The sequence below is a fragment of the Apis mellifera genome, linkage group LG2 (genome assembly GCF_003254395.2).
Source record: "Apis mellifera strain DH4 linkage group LG2, Amel_HAv3.1, whole genome shotgun sequence".
NCBI lineage: Eukaryota > Metazoa > Arthropoda > Insecta > Hymenoptera > Apidae > Apis > Apis mellifera.
In genome coordinates, this window is record NC_037639.1 from 23,900 (window position 1) to 50,849 (window position 26,950).

Below are 26,950 nucleotides of genomic sequence, written 5' to 3' on the forward strand. Positions count from 1 at the left end.
TTCACAAGAAAAAACTTGAAGACTTAACTGATCAATTGTTCTACTGATCTAATATTAATTAATAAAAATTAGCAACTTCATCAGAAAAAAATCAAAAATTTCAGAAGATCCATTATCTTATAATCAGACATATTTTCACTAGATATTTCAAACACATTACAAAATAATGATAAATTACTGATGATATGACAGATATAAATTCATTACAATTTAAATGAGTTTTTTAAAAATAATTTAAATTATGTACAATCTATTTAATCATTTATTAGAATCTTTGAACAGCAATAATATCCATCATAGGTGGTGCAATCACAAAACCATCAATACCTTGAAGACAAGGTGGAGGATGATTTGATGGCAACATAAAATGAAGCCTTTGTAACATGCACGCTACAAAGAGAAAAACCGTATTTTTTGCCAAAGTTTCACCCAAACATTTTCTGCGACCTAACAAAAAATAGATAGATATATAATATATATATATATATTTGATCATATAATAAATTTAATAAATTAAATATCTTTTTTAATCTAATTTATTATTATCTAATTTAATATTCAGATAATTTAATAATTAATAAATTTAAGAGAACTATTGAGAATTTAAGAAAAATTTAAAATTGTTTAAAATTAAATTTATATCAAATTCCTTTTTATTACCTAATCCAAATGGCATAAGCCAAGAATCGTTAATAAAATCACCCTTTTCATTGATAAATCTTTCTGGTCGAAATATTTCCGGATCTCCCCAATGTTCTTTATCCATATGAATACTTTTAAAATTAGCTAACAAAGTATAATTTTTTTTTATTTCGAAACCTAAAAAAGTGGAATCCTTTACTGCTCGATGTGGAATAGAAGTTGGCCCAATATTGGCTAATCTTGATACTTCTGCTATAACTGCTTTTAAATATGGTAATCTGTAAAAAATTATAATAAAAGTAAAAAGAGAAAATTTGTTGTAATTTTTAAGTATTTTAAATATTTATTTAAAAAACTAATTAGTGCCATAACCATTTCTTAAAATAATGTCTAACTTCTATAATTAAATTATACATATATCTTTTAATATTATTGTATTATTTTTCAATATATCAAATATTTTATATAAAATAAAATTAATATAATTATAATTTTATTAATTTTTATTTTCAGATTATTCAAACTAAAAAATATTGTATAATTTTTAAATAAAAATATAAATGAATAAATGATATAAATAAATTAATTAAACATCTTTATCGCTGAGAAAAAGATATTGATTTCAAATTATTGTTCAGTAATATATATGTATGATAGTACATATTATTCTATCATGAAAATATAAGATATATACATAATAATATTTTGAATCTTTCAATTGATTAGTATTTGTCAACAATACTTTAGAAGGAAACAGATAAGAAATCATTCGTTTATAAATTCGTTCTTATGCTCCTAGTCATAGTTCGTCTCAACGATATTTTCATTTCCATATTAGAAATAATTTTTAAAAAGTTTTCCATTATTATATTAAATGATTTTCTAAGAATCTTCATTGATTGAAAATATTTTCAATTAATTTTAAGAAAAAAATTTATCGGTAAGTACGAAAAAATTAATACATAAAATATTATTGTGAAAAATTTTATATGATAATTCATATTTAATTAGCAATATGGATGCCATAATTGCTAGAAATATAATCGAATTAGCTGGAGCTATGATGGAAGAATTCGAAGCAACATGGAACAAAATAAATGAAAAAGAAATTAATCAACTCAATTATCATACAATAAAGCTACATTTATCGCATATAAAAGAACAACGAGATTTGCTTATCAATGCTAATACATTCAATTCCTATCATTTTCCAAATCTTCTCGTTATAAGAAAGAGTTTCATGCAAAAATATATTCCAATTGTGGCTGCAGCAGACTTGTACATGATACGATACAAAAAATTCGACATAGAATGAAGAAATGAATAAAAATAAGTAAGTAAATCTTATATTGGAAACGAATTATTATATATTAGATTAATATTAAATTTCAATTTTCAGAATCTTGATAATAACGAAAGTGACAATTCTTTAAAATTAAAAATAGTTAAGTTTCATTTTTTTTTTTTTTATTGAATTTAAAGATTTATTTCTTCTTAAAAATGAAAATATTAAGTTACTTGAAAGAATATTTTCATTTTATCAAAATCGTTTCATTCAAAAATTAATCATTTTATTCATTTTTACATATAGATATGTTAATTTATAACTTTTTTTTATATTTTTACTTTAATTCTTGCTTAGATTCTTGTTAGATTAATAGTACACGGTTTTATTCGCTATCTTTTTAATTTTGTTATATAGATTATTAATATTCTACATATAAAAATAAAAATTCAAATACAAATGTATAAATATAAAATTTTGTCATTACACGTGGAATAGAATATATAGAACAATATTGTTTACAACGTATGTACTTTATCTAAATTGAAATAAAATCCTTCAAAGTTTTTAATACTTTTTATTTTTTAATAAAATATAGATAAACTATTATAATTAATTTCTAGTATATTAATATATTCGTGGCGGTACCTTCGATTCTAAAGATTAAAACAAATTAAAACAAAAGTTTATATGTAAAAATATCGGTTGAAACTTATTTATCAAGTATAAGCAATTCACGTTAACAAAGCGAGGCGACAATAGAATGAAGATAAAAGTGAAACGAAGACGGAACTATCTCACTTTCTTTATAATCTCGCTTCATCTAAATCCTAAATTTCAATTAAGTATTTCAATAAGTAATTTAATAAATAAATTTTAACCGATATTTTTGTACATAAACTTTTGTATTTCGACCTTTAGAATCAATCTTCCATATAATATAATAATATAATATAATATAATATAATACATATATAATATATATATATATATATATATATAATATAATCTATATAATATAATAATATAAAATATATGAAAAAAGAAATAAATATTTTAATATAGATAGATTAATTAATAAAATAATAAAATAAAAAATCGAATATTATTTATAATATTATTTTAAATTATATTATGTGAAAATAGATTTTTTAATGCAATTATTAATGATTGATTATATATTATTATATGTTTTTAAAGGAATATAAATGTTGTAATATATCTTACCGATCTTTGTCGCTAAGAGAAGGATAAATATCTTTATCTATCACTCTACTGATTTCATCGTACACCTTAGACTGTACATCTTGATGAACTACGAGAAATGCTATTATAAAACCAATGGTACTGTTAGTGGTATCAACGCCAGCAGAAAATAAATCTTTTATTATGTATAGTAGTTGGTTTTCTACAAAGGAAAAAATATTTATATTATCTATAGAAAGATATAAAGAAACAGCTATTCAAAAATGACGAAAATATATATTTTATTATTTTATTTTTAAAAATAAAAATAAATATGTTCAGTCATTATTATTTGTTTGTATTTATTCATTTAATTATCTGCTGCGCTTTGTTTGATGAAAAAAATGTGATACTTCTCTATAAGTAATCGTGTACGTAATATAGAGTAATAATATATTTGTGAGATACTTTTAGGAGATTAATTCTAAATGACAAAATAAACACACAAAATTGATAAAATTATACGAAAATGTCGATTAAGACTTATTATTATAAATTATATTATTATTATAGATAATTTATATTAAGATGAAATAAAACGAAAATTCAGTGCATAATAATGTAATAAACAGAGAGGTCTCATACAAAAGTAAATTTCATTTTTTCTGTTTATATCAATTTTTGTGTTTGTTTTAGAATCGACTATTCAAAGATATCATATTATTACATATTAATATCCTGAATAAGTTTTTAAATTTTAAAGTCCTAAAGTTTACAATTTATATCAAAAATATATGTAATTAAAGAGAATCCACTAAAAATTTTGTTTTTTTTTTTTTTAGTTTATTCTATTCTAAATGTGTCTAAATCTTTTTTTAAAATTATATTAAAAACAATTTTTTATAAAAAAATTTAAATATTACATAATCAATTTAACATAAGAATCTTATGAAGAAAACTTATTACGAAATATTTAATTTAGGAGAGTTTTATATAATTCGAAAGTTGTTTTGTTTGTTTTTAATTAAAAGATCCATTAAGCATTGTTAATTATCAGTCACGATAATCGAAAACTGAAAAATCAAACTTCACAAATAGTAAATAATCAAAAATCGTATATAAAAAAAATAATCTAGATAAAATGATTACCATTAAAAAATGAATGAGATGAATTCTTTTTTTGTATTTCTTGTAAATAAACATCTATGAAATTTGTGCCTTCTTCATTTATTTTCTTCCATTTATGCTTTGCTATAACCTCCTGTGAAATTAATTAACAAGAAATAAAAATTTTCCATCATTATTATCTTTTGTTGCTTATAAAATAAATATAAATATTTTTCTTATTTAATATTTAATTATTTTATTATTTTTAACAATAATAGCATATTTTGTATTGTAATAAACATGATGCGCTTGTTTTCATCTATAAAATCGATCTTCAAAATATATTCCAAAAAATTAATATATTAACATTTTGTATAAAATTTAATTAATCAAAGATGAATCTATTGCATTCTATCTATAATTTAATTTAATGTACAAAAGTAATGCATATAATAGATTAGAATAAAAAACAATTTTTTTATTAATTTTTATTAATTTTGTGATTTTTTATATTTTTAAATTTAAAAATTTTTTAATTCTAATAATTTTTAATATAATTTTTAAGTACTAAAATAAATAAATAATATTTTTGTAATATTCACAAAAAAGATGAATTGAATTATTCAATAATAAACTCAAAAAAAAAGAAAAATATATATTAATAAAAAATTATTATTAATAAAAAGATTACCAAACTACGAATATTTATATATTTATAAAAAATTTATATGTATAAAAGTGTGAAGAAAACATATAATATATAAGAATATGTAAAATGTTTAAAGTAATATATTCATTATGATATTTAAAAAATAAAAATCAAATATGTATTTAACTTATATTTAATTTTCCATTTCTATAATTCAAAAATATTGAATTTGATAAATAATTTATGATATAATCGTATATACTTATTTTTAAAAGTTACGTACATATATATTATCACATTTGGTATATTTTCAAAATCAATTTTCTCAAAAACGAAATTTTAAGAAATTTATTAACTTGAAAATAAATTTTTTATAACTTACCATAAAAAAATTATTTATACGTTTTTGTCGTTCTACAAACGCCGAAAAACCTGTCAAATTTGGAAATAAATGTCTGAGAAAAGGAAATTGATTTATAATTCCACCAGAAACATTCGAACTTTTAACAATATCTTGTACTATGTTTATCGCTTCTTTTAGATTTGAATTTTCCATTCCTATATCAAATCTGGATATTTAAAAATATTAATATTTATAACGATAATATAAATTAATAATATCAATCCTTTTTATTCTAATCACGTACTTTGTACCATCTATGAGAAGCCATAAATTGCTCAAAACAGCTGCTGAAATGATAGATCGAATATTTTTAACTGTTCCATCTTTTGTTAATTCAATAATAATATTTGTCAATGCAATTGCATCATGTTGGAGTATATGTTCCATTGAATTTTTTCCAAAACCAAACTGCTTCAGAGTCTTTAATGCAAATCTATTAAAAAGAATGGATTAAAACAAGTTATTAAATATAATGTTATTAAATATTCTTAATACTACAAAATATTTGGAAAAAAGATATTTTTAAATATTTTAATATTTGTGCAAAATTTAAATTAATGAGAAACTAATAATTATAGTATTATTTATAATATTATTATAATATTATATTATAATATTATAATATTATAATATTATATAGTATTATTTATAATAAATGTTGATTTCATGATATAAAAATTTTATTTTGGCTATACGTACCTTCTTTGGCTATGCCAAACATCAGTATCTGTAAATAATATTCCTTGTTGCATACCACCACATCTGTATTTGTATAAAAATCCACTTGGTCTACCATCAAATTCAGATCGATTTAACATCTCTGTTACTGCAGATTTACCAGAAACTATAATCAATGGTTGGTCGAGACCTAATCTAAGGCCAACAACAGATCCATATTTTTCGGCTAATCGACACCAAGTATCAGAATAATATTTCGTTTCGTTTATTAATCTTATGATATCAAGTATATTACCAATGAAAGGTAACCCTCGTGGACCTTAAATATGAATATACATCGTTAAAAATTAATTATCATTTATGTGAATACATGATTGAAAATTTTCACATAAATAATACCCGGAGGAAAATTTATAGGTCTGCTATAATCGAATAATATTTTAATTAACACAATCACGAAACACAAGATGACAAACCACATCGTTGGTTCAATAATTATACAATATCAATATCATTAATTTCTGTAAATATGATTAATATAATTAAAAATTTTAATATAAATTTAAAAAAAAATTTGAACCATAATAATTTCATAAATTTAATAATAAACATTACAGCGAGTTATTTTGAATTTCAATTACATTTCAAAAATTGTTTTAAAAATATTTATATTCATTCCATGAAATAAGGTGATTAAAATATATTTTCATTGCATGATATTTTTGATAAAATAGATTCCTAAAAATTCTTAAAATAATGAAAAATTTTAATCTTATTTTATTTTATTTTATTTTTAATATTTTTTATTTAAATAGTCAAATCAAAAAAAAATATAAATCATAAAAAAATTATTATCTATAGAATAATACAATTTAGAATAAAACTTTTATAACAAAAAGCGTGGTAATTAAAAATTTTTTTAAAAATATTTATATTTATTAAATTATATTTATATTATATTATTATATTATATTACCATTTATTTATACTATTATTAAAAAATATTTTAATTGAAAGATATTTTATTAATTAAAGAATTAATCTACGTATAAGTGAAATTATAAATTATTATTAATATATATTCAGATTTTAATGCATAACTAAATTCAATTGACACTTAAATAAGATTAAATACAAAATACATGAAAATATAACGATATAAAAATAATATATCTCTGTCAATATCATGCAATGTAACAATGTCTTGTTAATATAATGCAATTTAATAAAAATTGTACAAATTATATATCATATATTGACATAAGGATTTATTTAAAATTCACCACTTTCACTGTTTTACACAATTTTTGAACAAGTTTCATTTCATTTAAATTTTACGATAAATTACAGTTAAAAAAGTTTTATTATTACAGTTAAAAAACACAATCAATAAATAAGAGAAAATAGATGTTTACTTCTCCGAAGCGAAGGTTAATGTAAAAAGCTATATCAGTTAAAAACACGTTATATAGAGAAAATCCCTTTCACTAAAGTATTGGCCAACATTGACGCCAACGCTATTTAAATGCTAAAAAAGCTTATGTGCAAAATCAAAGTGTGAAATGTTAATTATATATATATATATATATATATATATATATATATTATATATATATATGTGTATATAAGTATTATTATTACTTGTACTTGTAATTGATAAGTTGTTAAGAAAATAATCGTAATTTGCTTTATATTTTTTATAGATTGCTAAAAAAAAAATTGATGTAAAAAATAATAGATATATAATATAGATATATAGGCGTGCCAAAAGATTTTGATAAATTTCATTTCATAAATAAACGTTATAAGTAATTATATTACTTTCCCAAAAAAAAGTAATCATATAGTTAATCATATAATCATTATTATCTTCGTTATTATCTTCTTTCATTATTGTGATTGAATATAATTAAAATTTAAAAAATGTAGAAAAGTCATAGAATACATAAAATATATAAAGACAAGAATTATTTGAGAATTATTTATATTATTTATATTATATTTATAGAACGAATATACATATATTTTTATAAATAATTAAATTTATACAAATGAATTCTATACGTTTAGAAAATTAGAAAATATTTTAAAATTAGATAATTTTATGAAAATTTTTATATTGATAACATGTAAAAAAGAAAAAATGTAGAAAAATAAACTTAAAAGTATAAATATAATTATTATTTACATTTTTATAGAGCTATATATAATTAATTATTATAGAGCTACAATATTATTAAAAAAAAATAATAATTAAAGGATAATCAGATTAAATAATTTAAATAATCTAAATAAATAATTTAAATAATATATTAGATAAATCTATTTAATAAATATTGAATGATAAAAAGATATTTAACTATTTAAGTTAATTTTTCTTTTATATTTTATTTAATATGACAATTGTAACTTCAATAAAATAATATTATCCTATAAAACTACCACTTATTATCCATTCCATTCATGGTCAAATACATTTAATTTTATTCACTTACACAATTTTATCTCTTATTCATATTTAAGATACATTCGAAAATAAAATGAATAAATATCGATATAATGAATATCGATATTTGTCAATAATTATTATAGAAAATAGTATAATTCAATTATAATTCCTTCATGCAATTTAAAAATAAAATTTCTTCTCTAATTCATTTCTAGTTCAGTAATTATTTTTATACTTTGGAAGCTCATACGTTCTCCAAGTCTCTGACCACTTTTATGTACGCATTAACGCTCACGAATTCTCCCACAGAACTAACCCCTCGTACGAACCCTGAAATTGCATTTGATAAAATGAAATAGCACAGTTGTGAGTATATTAAAATTAGAAGCTGAAAATATTCACTGACCTTTAAGAATGAGGTCCCGTGGTCATCTCAAGGTAGATCATCGACCGTGAGAAGTTCTCTTCTCCAATCTTCCCCACTCTATCCCCTTACCATCACCCCCATTTTCTCCCACTTCCACTCTCAACAGCTAGTATCATACACCGCTGTGACATACTTCTGACTGGAATTTTTTTCAAACGTGTTCCATACTTCAGGGTTCAACGATCCATCCAACAGTATGATCTGTTACTTGGTAAGCATTGCTAGTAGAACACTGGTCTCGATAACACTTGAAACGTGTACAAGGGCTGCTTCGAAGATAATGCCCGTGCTCTTCCTTCCTATTGGCTCACCAATTCTTAGATTAGATTATTGCTTATCATTTAAAAAAAATTATTCAACGGTATATAAAAAAATTCTAATATTACATACACAATATGTTATTTAACGTTATTTATTAATATAATTACATATATGTTAATGTAATTGTTAGTATGTTAATAATTTATTATTAAACATCAAAATGTAATAATTAAATGGTAAATATTCGTTACAACATAAATAATTACAATTAGTGAAAAGTTTTAAAAAAATTAAAGTGAAAATTAACGTTTTTAACAACTTTCACCAGTTGCATTCAGATATAACTGTTAATTTGTACAAATTATATTATCATTTGACTTATTAAGTTTCACTTTTCTAAATTTACATAAACAATAATGATTCGATATAATTATTAAATATTATGTAAGTGAGAAAAATATACACAATAATAATATGTGTATATATATATATATAAAGATTTACAAAAAAATAAATATTTTTTGTAAATGAATATAATTGAATATTTATTTCTATACATATAAATAAAATTGTTTGAAAGTTTAAGTATAATTATAAGTATAATTATCATTATTACGATTATTGAAAATTTAAATTTTATTATATTTCCTTCTCTTTCTTTTTCTTTCTCTGTCTCTGTCTAATTAAATATAGAAAATTTAAAGTTTATAATATATACTTATTTATTTTATAATGGAAAAATTAAAAAGTTTAAAACAAATGAAATTATTTTTAATAATATTAAATTTTCGAAATAATTTCTGAAATCTTAGTATAACTATTTTTTATTTAAAATTTTTTTATTGAAAAATTAAAAATTAAAAGATATTAATTAAAGTTTAACGTTTATTCAAAGAATTTTAATATAACATAATAATTTATTCATCACTATTTATAAAAATCATTTATTATAATTATTTTTTTTAATATATTGTTATTATTTATTTATATCCGATTTATTAAAAATATAATCTAATTAAACATTTTTTAAACATATAATATTAAATAATATTTTATATATATTTAATATTTTTTATTTTTGTTTGACATACTATCGATATTATAAAATATTATCGAAAAAATATTATAATTTTATAATAAAATTTTATAATAAATTAAATGAATTAGAATATATTGGAATGACTTATATAGTTTACAAATTTTTATATATAAAACAATTTTTTATACTAAACAGAATAGTATAATTTATACTAAAACAGAAAAGATTTAAGGCAACAAAGCTAAAAGTGTTTATATAAAATAGTATTCATTTATGAATGAAACAAACTTAAACATTTTCGTTTACATTTTGGTTTCACTGACCTTTTTATATTTGCAGGTCAACCATTAAAAACGCTTTCATTTATTCGAAAATTTCAAATGGAATATCGATTATTTCGTTCCACTTACTTTCTCTCTCACATTCATACGACACCATTATTTAAGGTAAACTTGTACAACCATTTCTCGTAAGTCGTGTTCTCTTTTCATATTTTGTAAAGTAGGTTTCTCATTTTACGCGAGAGTTCCTCTCGCATATGCGGTCACATGCACGCAAAAAATTTGGAATTCAAGAATCTAAGATGTAAAACCAGATTTTTACGAAAGAAGTACCTCTATTTACAGAAAGGAACTAACGACATTTTAAAAAAAGTAAAACACGTATAAAAAAAGAGAACGGTACGATTATTTTTCTCTCAACTTATGAAAAGTTAGACGAAGACGAAGGAATGAAAAAAAAAAAAAAAAGGAAAAAAGAAACAAAAAAGTAATGGAAAAATAAATTTAATTACACATTCGATAAAAAGCATTGATCTAAATTTATTTATTTATATATAAGCAAAAAAAAAAGCTACTTAATATATTTCAAACTTGTTTGAAACGAACGTATACGCGCGATAACGGATACAGGAAGTGAAAGAAAGTGCGCGTAGAGCGTACACGATTGGAAATGTAGGATAATGATTCAAAATGTAAAAAATGTTTATTGTCAAGCGTGATTCATTGAATTTTTGTTAAATACTTCCTCGGTAATTGTGCATAGAAAGATAAAAAAAGTGGATTTTTCAAAATATGCGTATCAGGAAATTGAAATTTTTCGGAGAACTAGAAGCCAGAGAAACAGGTAGAAGTGAGAATGAGGAATTGATGAAATGCCAAAGAAAGAGAGAGAGAGAGAGAGAGAGAGAGAGAGCGGAGAGGAGAGGAAAGGAGAGGAGAGGAGAGAAGAGAAGAGGAGAGGAGAGGAGAGGAGAGGAGAGAAGAGAAGAGAAGAGAAGAGAAAAGAAGAGAAGGGGCCAGAATGACACCGTTCGTGTATTACTCATTGTTTTGTCGAAAGTGGTAGTAGTAGAGCGCAATAGTGTTAACCACGTATTTATTAAACGACGAAGAAGTAGTGGTGGCCGTTCTAGAACGTCAGATGCTAGCGACGAAGGAAGTGGCTTTCATTAGTAGTGGTGGAGGTGGTGGTAGTGAACGCGCGGCACACTTCGCGCTTCTCTTTGTAAATTCTCACAGTATCACGCACCACGGGTTACTCTCGCAGGTGAAAGAAACTGTTCGGTTCCGCGTATCATCCGCGGCCAATTATTCTTCCTTTTTCTTTCTTTTTTTTTTTTTTTTTTTTTTTTTTTTTCCCTATGATTTTGCTCTGTGCAACCGTGTTCGTTGGAAAATAGAACGTCCAATATGTTCAACCGCGAAAGACGGCCTCGGCCTTGCTACTGTTACCAGTGTACTATGCCATTGAGAGGATCCGTCTGAACGAACGAAGAATCAGATTTCTCTTCGCGACCTTTTCCATTGCTCCACGTGCTTCGCATCCTTTGGATATTTTCGCAACGTTTCTTCGCTTTACATGTTTACATTTCATCGGCTTAATTCAATTCCTCCACTGTTTTCTCGCATAATTCGTAAATCAGGTAATTCATTCTTCTTTCGAAAAAAAATTATTTGTTATCTTTCTTATTATATTTATTCATTTTATTATTTGATTAACATTTGTACAATGTATTATAATCTCTTGCTTTTTTGTCTGATTATTAAATAGAAATGTCATAGTGCAATCATTGATATTGTTATTCCGTTATACTTATTAAATCTGTTTGATTTAAACATGGCGCGGCTAAGGAACGTGTTTGTTTAGAGGAGAAAATATAAATCGTAAATATAGCAAACCTATTTTAAAGATAGTAGCTAAAAATTAGATAGTCAAGTCGAAACGCGAAAATACAATTCTCTTTTCCTAAATATTCTATATTATATTTTTTTGACAGTTTTTTTTATTAGGAATTTAATGAGAATATTATTAATAGGATATATTTTCAATGAAAATTTATTAAAGTTAATTATAAGTATATAGAAATAATGAGAAATATCATATTTATGAAAAAATTATATTTAATATTTAATATTATATTATTATATAATATTTATTAATTTTGTTATTTCCATATTTATATTAATGATTACAATTATATATCATAATTTTATAGATTATGATTTTAATAGATTATAATATAAAAAATAATATTGTTATTTTATTATATATAGATATTTTATATTACATATCTTATTGAAAAAAAGGCTATAAAGCTTTTTAATATATATTATTTATTTAATTCAAAAGTATAATCAAATTAAAATATAATTAAATTTAATATTGTGATAATTGTCCCAAATATATTTAAATCATTTTCTCGAATATAGCTAACCTTTGCAGATATTTTACAGAAGTATTCTCTGATTGATCGATGACTAATTTCGTCCGCGGCCAATAATTGTAACCCAATTTTTTTTTTTTTTTTTTTTGGCGAAACCTTATATTTTTAGATATTCGTCGCGACTCCATTTAATAAATAATTATATGCTTTTCGACACACAGATCGATCTTATAAGAGTATAAGAAATAGCCAACATGCGTTCAATCTATCTATAGGAAACATAAATGCATTGCAATTTTCTTTAGTTCATACTTGTTCGTTATAATTTACGTGGAGGGATATCAAACCTTGATCTGATTTTATGCAACGTATGAGCGTAAAATGATATCATTTTATAGTCATTTTATCTATTCTATATACTTACATATACTGAAGATGAAGTAAAAAATTTATGTGCTTAATACTGTTAAAGTCAATGGTATAAAATACAATTTTTCAAAAGTTAAAAAATTTTGAATATTACATATATTAACTTGTGTTAGTCATAAATGTTATATTATAATTGAATTGATTTGATACATAAGAGTATATTTAGTCTTTTAAATTAAAATTATTCTCTAGTAAAAAAGAATTAAAATCTGTTGAAAAATTCTTTATTATACAATCTTTTAATAATAATAAAAAAATACTGTTAATATTTTATTTTATTGTTGACAATATTTATTACTTTTGTTACAGAAAAAATTGTTATGATATCTTTGATAGCGATTTCTGAAAAAATTAAAAATATTTTGTATATTATAAATTTAAGGAAATTCCTAAATATTTATAACATGTAATACTATTATATTACTTATTTACTTACTTACATTTATTTTTGTTAAAAAGAATGCGGATTTTCTATAAAATAAATTATTTTTTTAATTTTTAATTCGCAGAATGTATAGACCGATTTTCTTCGTTTCCATTCTTGGAGTGTTTCATGAAATTGCCGCTGCCTCGCAATACATTAACAAAGACCTCACGAATCACTACAATGCTCGTTTTCATGCTTACGAGGAACCGTATAATATCGACTACACATATCATAATTACGAGCGAATGAGCCGTTTTCTACGAACAACCTCTCTTCGATTTCAAAATCTCACTGCCTTATATTCTATAGGAAAATCAGTGAAAGGTATGCTTTTTAAGAAATTTTTCTTTTGAAAAATTCTAAATAATTTTAATATTTTAATAATTCAAAAACTATAATCAAAGACTACCATCTCTACATTGCATTAATTACATTTATTTTACTCTAATCCTTGAATTACGAATCATGGAATATGGTGAGTGAATGGAAAATAATCCATAACAAAAGATCTTAAAGTTATCTAATTTTTGTCATTTATTTAATATTTTTTCATCAATGTATCGATGATCAATGGGCTTAAAGATTATATTTATATCACCATCGAATCGCAACAATAAAATATTAAAAATTTATTTTTCTTTTTTAATGCAGTAACAGGTAATCCAAAAAATATATGTAAATATATATATTTTACAGGTCGTGATTTGTGGGTAATGGTTGTTTCTTCCTCGCCTTACGAACATATGATCGGTAAGCCAGATGTAAAATATGTTGCCAATATACATGGAAACGAAGCCGTAGGTCGGGAATTAATGTTACATTTGATTCACGTAAGTATATATAGCGATATATATGTCACAACTTCGTTAACCCTGAATTTTATAAACGTTCTCAAAAAAAGCACAATTTGCATATACTTTTTTATATACAAACTTTTTTATATACAATTACGTATCATTCTCTTACATATAGAATTTATTCGCATATTTATAATATTTTAATATTATATATTAATAAGGATTAGATAAATAATCATAAACTTTATGATCTCTTATAATTATATATATATATATATATAATATAATGTATAACTAATATTTTTTTATAATTTTACCAATTTATCTTATTTTATCTATCATGTAATTATGTATGTATATTACTTATATTAGGAGAAAATAAAAAAATCAAAATTGTTTACTTTTTAGCGAAATGAAAAGAAATTTTAATCTTACAAATTTATTGTACGAAAGATAATTTTCATAAAATTAATTTTTAAAATGATATAAAGATTTTAATGTTCAAACTTTTTATTTTTCCTTTAAGATTTTTAAATATATTTTTTCTTATTTTATTATATTTTTATTATATTATTTTAATTTGATTGATGACATTATTAATTACAATGTCATTTTTTTCATAAATATATTGATATTATAAAATGAATATGTAAGAGGATAATTTTCTTCGATCTATTTCAAATTCTGTTTCTACCAAAATCCAAATTTCTTAATCTAAAATTATATATGATAAAAAATATTATTTTTTTTAAATAAAAATTAAATTATATTATTGAAAAAATTTATAAAATCAAGAAAAATAATTTTTAAATGATTCACAATATGAATTTTTCAAACAAAATTTATTGATTCAGATTTCAATAGCTTACATATTGCTATGGAAGTAATTTCATTTATTATTAAAAATTATGAATACTAAAAATTTTATTTTTATTGCTCTGATATATATATTATATAGATATTACTATTCAATGTTAATTTTTCAATGATTTATTTTATTAAATGTTTTAAAATAAATTTTAATCCAAAGTAGAAATTAAAACCATTTTATATATAAAATAAATATTTTGATAAAATCGGGTTATATATATTAGAACTCAGTTTTCTGAACTTATAGATCGCGATCCTCAAGAGGATCAGAAAGTGTTTTCTAGGAGGTTGCCCTATTTTCAATTATAATTATTTTTATAGAAAATTATACAGATACAATTATCATCTTAAATAAGTTGAAAAATTGAAACTATTATATTTTTAAAAATCTATTTTTAATAAATATTCATTCTTTTTTTTTTCATAAGATAAAGATATTAAAAAGATATTTTTGTAAAAAAAATGGATTATCAGAATATTTAGAAAAAAAAAAATTATTAATAGACTTATTAAATTGCGAATATTTATGTAAAATCAAATTTTTATTTATATGATAAAATGGAACTTAGATATTAGATAATAGAAATTTGCTTCATTCTTTAAACATCATAATATATATTGATTATTTTGCACTTTTTCGTATGCATTGTATTAATTTTTGTTCTAATTTTGTTTTAATTTAATATTCAAATGTTGCATAAATATATAAAATCTAATAATATTACGTAATCTAACAATTAGAATAGAATAGAATAAAAGAGAATAGTGAAGAAAAATATTAAATTAGAATATTTGAATGTAAAATGTAGAAGGAAATTATATTTGGATTCTTAAATGTGATTTTTTACTATATTTTTACTATATTTAATATAATTAATCTAGTAAATATATTATAAATGTCAAATAATATAAAATATATTTTTATTCGCAAGAATATCAAATAAAAATTTCACTTCTATTTATTATTATATGTCCATCTAATACAAAATTTGTTAAATATTTGCAATATAAAAAAATTATAACGTTTTAAATTCATTTAATATTTTAAAATCGTAATACTCATTAATTTTATGTTTTTATAAGATATTTACATAATATGTTTTTTTTAATATTTAAAAATATTAAAAATATATTTAAAAGACACGTCAAAAATTTATTCAAATAATAATTTAAACAATGTAGAATTTTCATTGGTATAATTAAAATTTTTAGATTATTATTATTAATTAATATACATATATATATTTTGTCATAATACATGTAACAAATTTCATTTCTTACTTACAGTTTCTTGTTACGAACTATGGATCAGATCCATACATTACGTGGCTCTTAGACAATACTAGAATTCATATTCTTCCATCAATGAATCCTGATGGTTTTGAAGTTTCAAAAGAAGGATATTGCGAAGGTGGTCAGGGCAGGTAAGGTTTATCAATTTCTTCAATACTATTCGAAATTATTATCAGAAATACTTAAAAAAATAAAAGAAATAGAATTTCATCTTTCAATAATAAGAATAACTCATAATAAAAAACATCTAAAATGAATTAGTTGGACTTATGTATTTATATTCATATGTTTTTCTTTACCAAATAAATTAATAAATACAATTTATAATTTTATCATTATAATTATTATATCATAATTCTAAATATATTGTAACAAATCATTGTCAATAATTATATATTACTTTAAAATATAGATAAATCATCTCAAAATCTTAAGATTACAATTTTTTAATTTTGCACGTTTCTTTTTAGATACAATGCTCGTGGTTTCGATCTAAATCGAAATTTCCCCGATTACTTCAAACAAAACAACAAAAAAAGTCAACCAGAAACAGAAGCTGTAAAGGAATGGGTTTCTAAAATTCAATTCGTTTTATCAGGAAGCTTACATGGAGGTGCATTGGTTGCTAGTTATCCATTTGATAACACACCTAATTCGCGTAAGTTTGTTTTTATACATATTCCTTTTTTGTGTTAACAAGTTCATTAATTTAGTTTCTTTTGTGTGCAATGCAAGTACAAGATTTACAGATTACAGTTAAGTATGCAAATTCAACTGAATTAGAATTATCAAACATTTTGTTACTTAATATCATTGCAATCAATTAAATATTAACTTTAATAAACCATACACCGAAGCCAACATTTTGTCCGATCTTTATGATAATTTTGGAAATTACATATGGAATTGATAGTTGTTATCATATTATTCTTAATGTTATTAAGAATAAAATTATATCATCAAAATATCTTTTCAACATTTCCATTATCTTTTAAAAAAAATTATCAAGATTCAATGAATAAGAATAAGGAAGACGATTCAATTTTTTTATTGGTCAAAGAATCTTTTTAAAAAAAAAGCATTTCAATAATATTTGTTAATAATATTAAGACAGTTCTAAAAATTCCACAAAATTATTTTCAAAATTTTCAGTGGCCAATATATTTTGATAGTAATGAAATATATAAATAGTAATTTTATCATGAACTTTATTATTAATATTATTAAATCTCGTGTATCATATTTGAATTAAAAGATTTTCAATATTTATCATATTTTGATCTATTTAAATAGATTATTAAGAATATAAATAATAACGTAAACATAATCCATATTGATAATACGTTAATTTAATTAAATTTCATATGAATAAATTATTCCTGCTATAATACATGTTACATAGAATTGTATTATATAATTAATATCATTGAAAGCAATCTGATCGTATTGTATAACTTTTCATGCTGTCAGGAATATGCCGGTCAGCGCCATTATGTGCAGGTATAATATATATACATTTATAAATCAGAAAACTTGTTTAATGTTTCTATGATATTCTTGTATAGTTAGCTTCGTGAAAAGAAGGTTTGGCAGTGTTTACATCATTGCTTCAATTATCATTTATATCGAATCCCTTCCATGTTTTAATTATGTTTTAATTATATCTTATTTAATTAATTTTATGTTTTAAACTATTCTTTACACAGATTTTACCATCACATATCAAATGTGTAATTTAAACATGTTGCAGATAATATAAACGCATGCATCACGGGGATTTTCTATTTTATAAATGACATTTGACATTTTCTAAGAAATAAAATGACAAAATGAAAGAATTCAAAAATTCTAAACAATAGTAAATATGCATGTTGAAATAATTTCTGCAGTACAATAAACAATTTTTTTACAATTATTTGAAATGTAAATTTCGTAACTGTTTTAACAATTTTTTTTATTCAAACAATAATATAAAATTTATTAGAAATTTTATTCAATTTAAAATTAATGTTAAGAAAAAAATGAAATAATTATTATCAGAGTATATATGTATTTATATATGTATGTATCTAAACTTATTAAAAACTTATTATTTTTTCATAAATTAATTATATATTATAAAATTATAGTATATATATATATATATATATATATATATATATATATGTTATATATATAATATAATATATATAACATATGAAATATGAATAAATGATAATCTTTCTTTTTTCCTTTTTCAAAACAAATGATGAAACTTATTCCAATTAATTTATAATAAAATTCGGATTTTATAAAAATTTTAAAAATAACTTTAAAAAATAGATGCAAAATTTATACACAATAATTTAGTGTTTCAGAGTTATACTTCAACACCGAGTATTTCACCGGATGACGACGTATTTCAACATTTATCGCTAGTATATTCTCGAAATCATGGATCTATGTATCAAGGATTGCCTTGTTCACCGTCTCAACCGGGATTCAAAAATGGTATTACTAATGGAGCCCAATGGTATCCGCTTACCGGTGGCATGCAAGACTTCAATTACGTATGGAATGGATGTATGGAAATTACATTGGAACTTTCATGTTGTAAATATCCACCCGCTTCTGATTTGCAATTTTATTGGGAAGAAAATCGCGTGGTAAGTTATTAAATTAATTTGGAATATAAGTATTTAAAAAAATAATAAATTATTTCATATTCTTTTTACAAATTATTTGATGCAGATTGTTATATTTAAATGATAATATTTAATGATAATAATTTATTTATTATTATCTATCTTATTTATACGAAATGAGATGACTCCATTACAAAATTAAAAAAAAAAAAAATAAAAAATATTATATTAAAAGAAAATTAATAAAGATCAATAATTTTTAAACAACAAATTGTGGAAATATATTCTCTTCACATCTAAAAAATTCAATTTTTCAAATTGAAAGTTATATGAATTAATTTTTCATTTTATATAATTATTAATTATAGAAAAATATATATATATTCGCAATAATTTCAAAGAAAATAAGTTATAATGTTTTATAATACACTTCATTTTGCATGTTAATAAAAAAAGTATTTATTATAAAATATTTACATTTTTTTTGAAAATTGAAATAAATATAAAAACAATACATAAGAATCAATTTATTAAAAAAATCTTATTCTACATCCTACTAATTATTCTATTATTCTAGTTATATAGTTCATATCTTTTTTAAGATATATCTTTTTTAACATTAATATTTTAAAGTTTAATGATGTATTTTAATGTGTGAAAGCAAATCTTGTTATTAAAATTTAATTTTATCTTTTTTCAATTTTTTTTATATTTTATCACTTATATTCTATTATATAATTTTTATAAATACTTTATATTAAAAAACAATGAATTCTTTATGTACATATTTTAATTTTTTTCTAGGCTTTAATTAAGTTTTTAGCAGAAGCTCATAGAGGAATCCATGGGTTCGTTATCGATGAAAATGGAAATCCCATCGAAAGAGCATCCATTAAAGTAAAATCGCGAGACGTTAGCTTCCTTACTACAAAATATGGTGAATTTTGGAGAATTTTACTGCCCGGAGTGTACAAATTAGAGGTAATTTCTTTTAATTTTGGATACTAATAAAAAAACAATATTTACAATATTATTAATATTTTTAAATTAACTAAATTTATTTATTTTTAAAATTAACTAAAAATTTAAATTTAGTTAAATAATATCAATATTATATAATATATTTTATATAGAAAATTAAAATAAAAATAAAATTTTAGAAATAATTTTACTATTTTATTATTTTAATATATAATAATTACTTGAAATAATATCCTTGTCCATAAAATCTAAAATTTTTAGAAAGATGATTGATAAATTTACTTCAATTTTTCATAATTTTAATGATCTTTAATTAATATCAAATAATAACATTCAGAATACTATTTTATAATTTTTTGAATATATTTTTATTATACGCATATATTTTATTGAATTATTAACTTTATTAATGAAATAACATAATTTCTATTAAAAATTTTTTAGCTGAATTCAATGAATCAAAAAAATTATATTATTATTATTATATTTTTGATAAATTATAAAAAATTAGATTAGAATTTAAAAATATAGAAAATATTATATAATACATGTATTCCAGTCAATTCTCGTCAATTTAATATGATTTAATGATATTATGTTATAGATATATGCGAATGGATATCTTCCTCGTGATGTAGAATTTAGAATAGTAGAACAACATCCAACATCTTTCAATGTAACATTATACAGAGCAAGCGTGAGTATTTTTATAAAATCATTTATGTAAATATAAATATATATATCACTTTTATTACTAATTTTATTGTTATTTACTGTTATTTATTATTAATTTCATTAATTGAAAGTTAAATCTATAAAAATTTCGAAAATCGAAAAATACCTTTTCAATAATCAAATTAGTGAATAATCAATAAAATAAAATAATAAGCTAAAAATTTCACAAGCTTGTTATTTTAAAACATTAATATAAAATTAATATTTTCATTTTACGATAGTGAACTTAATTAAAATTGATATAGATTTTGATATTATTCTATTATTAAAATTAGATTAATTTTTGAAACTCAAAGTCTTTCAACATACTATTTTTAAAATATCGATATATTTTTAGTTAATTAAAATTTGTTATTATATATTTCGATATAATAGAGACATCCAGGAGAAGATGAAACTGGTTCCAATTTTTATAATGAAAATAGAGACCATAATCGAGATCACATAATACATTTTCGACCACATCCTGGAACTAATACTGCAGCCGAAACAAACAGCGGGATTTTCTCATCTCTTAGTAATGGATTCAATTCCTTCGTCAATAATTGGTTTGGGTGATTAATGATAATTTAGCGAATAGCTAATTTCTCGATGTTATTATTATTTCATAATAATTTCATATTAACTAGAGAAAACGATGAAACGTTGTTGAAAATATTCATCATTACTTGTTATTCTATTTTGCTACAAATGACGATATAAAATAATAATAATAAATAGTAAATAGAAAATAATAATAATGATATCATATTAAATGTTGAATCGTTTTAATAAATAACAAAGATTCTTGAAAGAATATATAACTTGACATGTAGATATTGTTACATGATATGTAGATATAGTTCAATGAATGAACAATTTTATTTTTTAATTTTGTAATTTTATCTAATTTCAATAATTTATTTTTTTGTATCTTTAAATTGATTATTTATAAATATTATTTAAAATATTATTTATTGATAAAAATGCTATATTATACATATTTCTATCATTTAATTTTTGAGAAAAATGTTTGTATTGTATAATAATTAATTCTTATTATAAATACTTAAAAAATACGTTTTTATAATTTTGTAGGGAAACAAAATTATATCATTATTAATATTTGAATATTTATCTTGTTTAATTTTTATCTAAATTCATTTTTCCAATTTCTTAATAAATGAGATTAGATGATCTTTTATTTAAATATGATAAATGATCAAATGTCATAATTCAAATTAATTAAAATATTAATTTGAACAAAAATTAAATAATATGTTTAAAATATATACATTGCACATTTGCAATAACAATGATATAAAACAAATATTATGATTTTAAAGAAAACGTTATTTTGAATCGTTAAAAAAAATAACATTACAATCTTGGATTAAAGCATTTGAAATCTCTTTTTTAGAATTCTATTAATAAAAAATACATGTAAAAATAATATCTTAATATTCAATATCTTAAAAATTTAAAATTATATCATTGTTAGAACAAATGAGTAATATATGTGTACTTAGTTTATTTTATATTTATTGTTTATTTATATATGAAAAATCTACATGTTAAAAAAAAAAATTCTATAAGAAATATTTCCTAGTTCATAAATTTTTTTATTGAATATATTCAATATATAATTCAAATTTATATCAAATTAATTAGTTATTAATTATTAAAATTTAATTTTTATTATTTTTTATTAATAATGAATATTAATTAATAAAACAGATAATAAAGAAAATTAAATATTGTCGTTAATTTTGTTTTTTGTTTTTTGTTTTTTAAAACTAAAAAATATATTAATACGTATAAAAATTATTTGACTCGCAAATAAAAAATATCATTCAAAAAAAAATTTTTAATTATAATATTTGAAAAATATGATACGTGTATAGAAAAACGTAATTTATTATAATTAATTTCTTTTTTCTCTTAAAAGGCATGTCGAAACATTGTGCCTTCATATATACTATGATATGTGACGTATACTATATATACAAATGTAATTTAAATGATCAGTTTCCGAATTAAGAATAATATCAAAAAATGACCTTAAAAATATATAATAATTTTTCATTTCAAAATAACAAATTATTTTTTATTCTAATTATATTCCAATATATTTTTTTGTTTTTTTTTTTTATATAAAATATAATAAAATAAGACATAATATAATAAAATAAGACATGAATAAAATAACAATAGCTAAAAGAACTCGGGTAAAAAAGGGACCTGTTATATTTTTCTTTGCATATTATATACATATATATTATATTTAATATATATAAATATAAATTATTAATTATATTTTTTAAATAATTCATTGAAAAAATGAAAGAATTTTAAGCAACATATTAATATTATACATATATTATATAACATGATATTTTATTATAGAATCGTATTAAAAGAGAATATATTTACTGCAAGAATAAAAATATAATTAGAGTAAAAAAAAAATTATTGTAATATTAGATAGTAGAAAAATCTACTTACATATATAGTTATTCTAAAAGACTATTCAAGTTTTTGAGAAAATATTTTTTTAGAATGTTTAAAAAAGTATTAAAAAAAAAAAAATAAATAAAAAATAAAAATAAAAAATGTAGATAAAAATATAATAGATATTTAATAAATAAAGATATATTATAAAAAAAAAATCTATAATTGAATTAATAAAAGCGTGCTAAAATTTCTGTTAAATTAAGATTAGACTAGATTAAAATAATGAAACAGTATGTGTTCAATAATGCAATTACTATCAACATAAATTGCAATATATAAATGTTCACTGTAACAAAAAATGTAGTTTAATATATAATATAATCCGATAATAAATTTGTATAAATTAATTTGCACATCGAAATATTAAACAAGACAACTTAATATCTATCTAGAATTGTAAAATTTTTACAATTAATTTATTTTTAAATACATAAAATAATAAATATTAATAATTATTATATTTAAGTTTTTTTAAAATAACTTTTTTTTAACGTTATATAAATATATAAATATTCAATTAAAAAAATATTATTTATTTTAATGAATATATAATAGAATTAGTATATGAACATATATGAACATATTATATAAAAAAAAAAAATACTTAAAAATAATTTATAAAAATAATTCATAAATAATGTAATCCTTAAATAATACATACTTTAAAACTAATATAATATAATATAATATATAAAAGAAAAATTAAATGTTTAGATTTGTTAAAATAAAAAAAATATATAAAAATATAAAAAAGATTATAAAATATATTTTATTTATGATTTTTATAAAATTTTATATTAGAAAGAAAACATTTGATTGATATTATATTTTATAATATATCAATTTAAATAAATAGAGAAAATTAAATTATAAAATATAATTTATTTATAAGTTATATAGAATTTTATGTTTCAAAAAAACATTTGATTGATATTATAATATACTTATAATATATGATTAATATATCATTATATACTTTATATTATATCAATTAAAGTGAATATAAAAAAAATTTGTATCATAAATTTAAGTACATATCTATATAATATAATAAATGCAACAAAAATTTATTTATTATATATATGCACTTAAAATTAAAAAATAAAAATGACTATATTAAAGGACGAGTAGTAACTATTTTTATTACATTATATACTTAAAATATTATATAGTTTATAATAATTTTATAATATATAATTGTTGTATATTATTTTAATTTTGTACTCTTATACATTTTTGTTTTTCTTAAATGCATCGAATGAAAATAAAGCAAGATAAAATTTCTTTTGGTATGAATTTGGATTTATTATATTTTAATATAATTTTTTATTATTGATGTAACTATTTTAATTACTAATATTTATAGCAAATCGAAAAAATCATATATAAAATTATTTATTCTCAAATTTAAATATTTAAATTTATTAATTAAATCAAAAACATTTTATAAATTTTTATTATTTATAAATCTATTATCATACAAAATAACAAATATAGAATAGCTTAATTAAATATTTTAATTACAAAAATTATTAAATAATATTAACTTAAAAAAATTAAATTAAAAGATATTTTAAAAAATGAAATTATCATATTTCAACTTAATATATTTCTTTTAAATAATATTAATAATTTTTTAAATATATTCAAAATAAAAGATATTAATTTTCAAATTATTTTCGGAGCACTTAATGATTCAAATTAGTTCAAATTTAAATTATAATATAACTTATATATATATATATATATATATATATATATATATCATTTTACATTATCGAAAATATATTGCAATTTTTAACATGTTTAATTTTATTTTTATTATTTTATTTAACTATTTTATTTTAATTTAATATTTTAATTTAGAATTAAAAAGATGTAAATATTTAAAACATTAAATATTTAATATATATATAGCGATTAAAAAATTTATAGATGCAAAAAATTATTTTAAAACCTATTCGAAGAAATATAAATTGAACATAATCTTACAAACAATAAATCGTTGAATTTATTTTACACATTATTTAAAATTAAATGTTAAAATTATATTAAAATAATTTGTTGTTGTAATTTAAATAATATTTATCTTCGCATAAAAATTGTTTTATTTTTAACTCACAAATTATTTCCAGGAAAGATAAAATAAATTAAAAAATATTAAAATATAACAAATCAACATTATATATCATATGTTATATTAAATATAATAAATCATACAATTTGTAAAAATATAACAATTCATATATAAAGTTTATATACTATTTTTATATAATTTGTCTACTATGAATATGACCATTTTTATTTATATTTTTATAGCATTATATTAATATTAATAAAATAGTCAAATCATTGAAGAAAAATAAAGTTTATATTATATATATATATATATATATATATATATATATATATATATATATATATATTTAACTTGATATAAAAATTTAAAAAATGGTTTTCTAAATCAAAATAAGATAAAAATCAAGAATAAAAAATTTTGTTCTCAGTTTTATTATTAGATTTAAAGATTTATTATTATGTTTTCTATTGTTATTGACAATTAAAACAACGAAAATATCCCTAAATTTAGGAAAATTTAATGAATGAATATAAGGCAACTCAAATAGCGAAGAATACAGAGTTGTTAAAAGATTCTTAAAAAACTAAATATCATAATCGTTTATTCTATAATTTCTATTCTATATCATAAATTGCTACTCGTATTCATATTAAGATTATTATATTTTTTCAGTTCGATTATATATTCTTTCATAAATACATGAAGATTTGATCGAATCCAAAGGTATTTTGAAGTATTATAACTATTAAAACAAAAAATCGAAAACACTTATTTTTAATTGTCAGTATGTAAAAAATATAGAAATGCAATTTTTTTATTTTTGATTTTCATTTTATTTTGAAATATTATTAGTATATATAAATTATTAGTATATATTATTAGTATATATTAATATATTCATGTGACATCTTGTGAGGATTAATTATAATAGTCAAAACAAATACAAAAGTTAGTACATAAAAATATTCGTTTAGATTTATTTACTATATTATAAATAATTTAAATTTACTTTAAATGAAGCAAAACGAAGGAGAATATAATCATCGTATCATCATTTCATTCTCTTTATCATTCTTTATCTAACATAAACTTAAATTGTTTTTAACTTAATAAATAAACCTCAATAAATATTTTATACTAACAATTTATATAAATTAATTATATAAATTGTAATAATTATATTAATAATTATATAAATTATATAATATGTATAATAATATACCATAATTTTATATTTGTTTTGGTCTCTAGAAATGATCCTTTAAAAATATCCTATGAATATATTAACTCGTTGTATAAATGGTAGACATTAATTTAAAAATATTAAGAATTGAGAAAATTATAATAAATAATTGTAATGATTGCGTTGATAAACAGTAAACACTGCCTTTATTGAATTCGAAAGGCATTGATAATATAAATAAATATAAC

General features: G+C 19.8%; 2 protein-coding genes across 5 annotated transcripts; one reads left to right on the top strand and one right to left on the bottom strand.

The window, feature by feature from the left end:
• Positions 1-239: 239 nt before the first annotated feature.
• LOC551632 (methyl farnesoate epoxidase) lies at positions 240-7,339 on the bottom strand. Of its 2 annotated transcripts, none has more exons than XM_624023.5 (9): positions 7,321-7,339; positions 6,349-6,470; positions 5,971-6,268; positions 5,516-5,704; positions 5,251-5,437; positions 4,262-4,373; positions 3,155-3,335; positions 661-920; positions 240-447 (listed from the first exon to the last, which is right to left on the bottom strand). In XM_624023.5, exons 2-9 carry the CDS (start codon positions 6,428-6,430, stop codon positions 266-268), a joined length of 1,491 nt encoding a protein of 496 aa, XP_624026.3. In that variant the 5' UTR covers positions 6,431-6,470; positions 7,321-7,339; the 3' UTR covers positions 240-265. The 2 variants fall into 2 exon arrangements, with proteins under 2 accessions (XP_624026.3, XP_006571920.1); XM_006571857.3 differs by lacking the exon at positions 7,321-7,339 and having other exon boundaries at positions 5,971-6,144; positions 6,245-6,268; positions 6,349-6,409.
• Positions 7,340-8,955: 1,616 nt separating this feature from the next.
• On the top strand, positions 8,956-21,527 carry LOC726554 (carboxypeptidase M). Of its 3 annotated transcripts, none has more exons than XM_026439068.1 (10): positions 8,956-9,036; positions 13,729-13,970; positions 14,343-14,476; positions 16,601-16,737; positions 17,077-17,264; positions 18,077-18,106; positions 18,956-19,251; positions 20,035-20,211; positions 20,816-20,908; positions 21,322-21,527. In XM_026439068.1, exons 2-10 carry the CDS (start codon positions 13,730-13,732, stop codon positions 21,502-21,504), a joined length of 1,479 nt encoding a protein of 492 aa, XP_026294853.1. In that variant the 5' UTR covers positions 8,956-9,036; position 13,729; the 3' UTR covers positions 21,505-21,527. The 3 variants fall into 3 exon arrangements, with proteins under 3 accessions (XP_026294853.1, XP_026294852.1, XP_026294854.1); XM_026439067.1 differs by lacking the exon at positions 8,956-9,036 and adding an exon at positions 11,378-12,049; XM_026439069.1 differs by lacking the exons at positions 8,956-9,036; positions 18,077-18,106 and adding an exon at positions 11,382-12,049.
• The last annotated feature ends 5,423 nt before the right edge of the window (positions 21,528-26,950 follow it).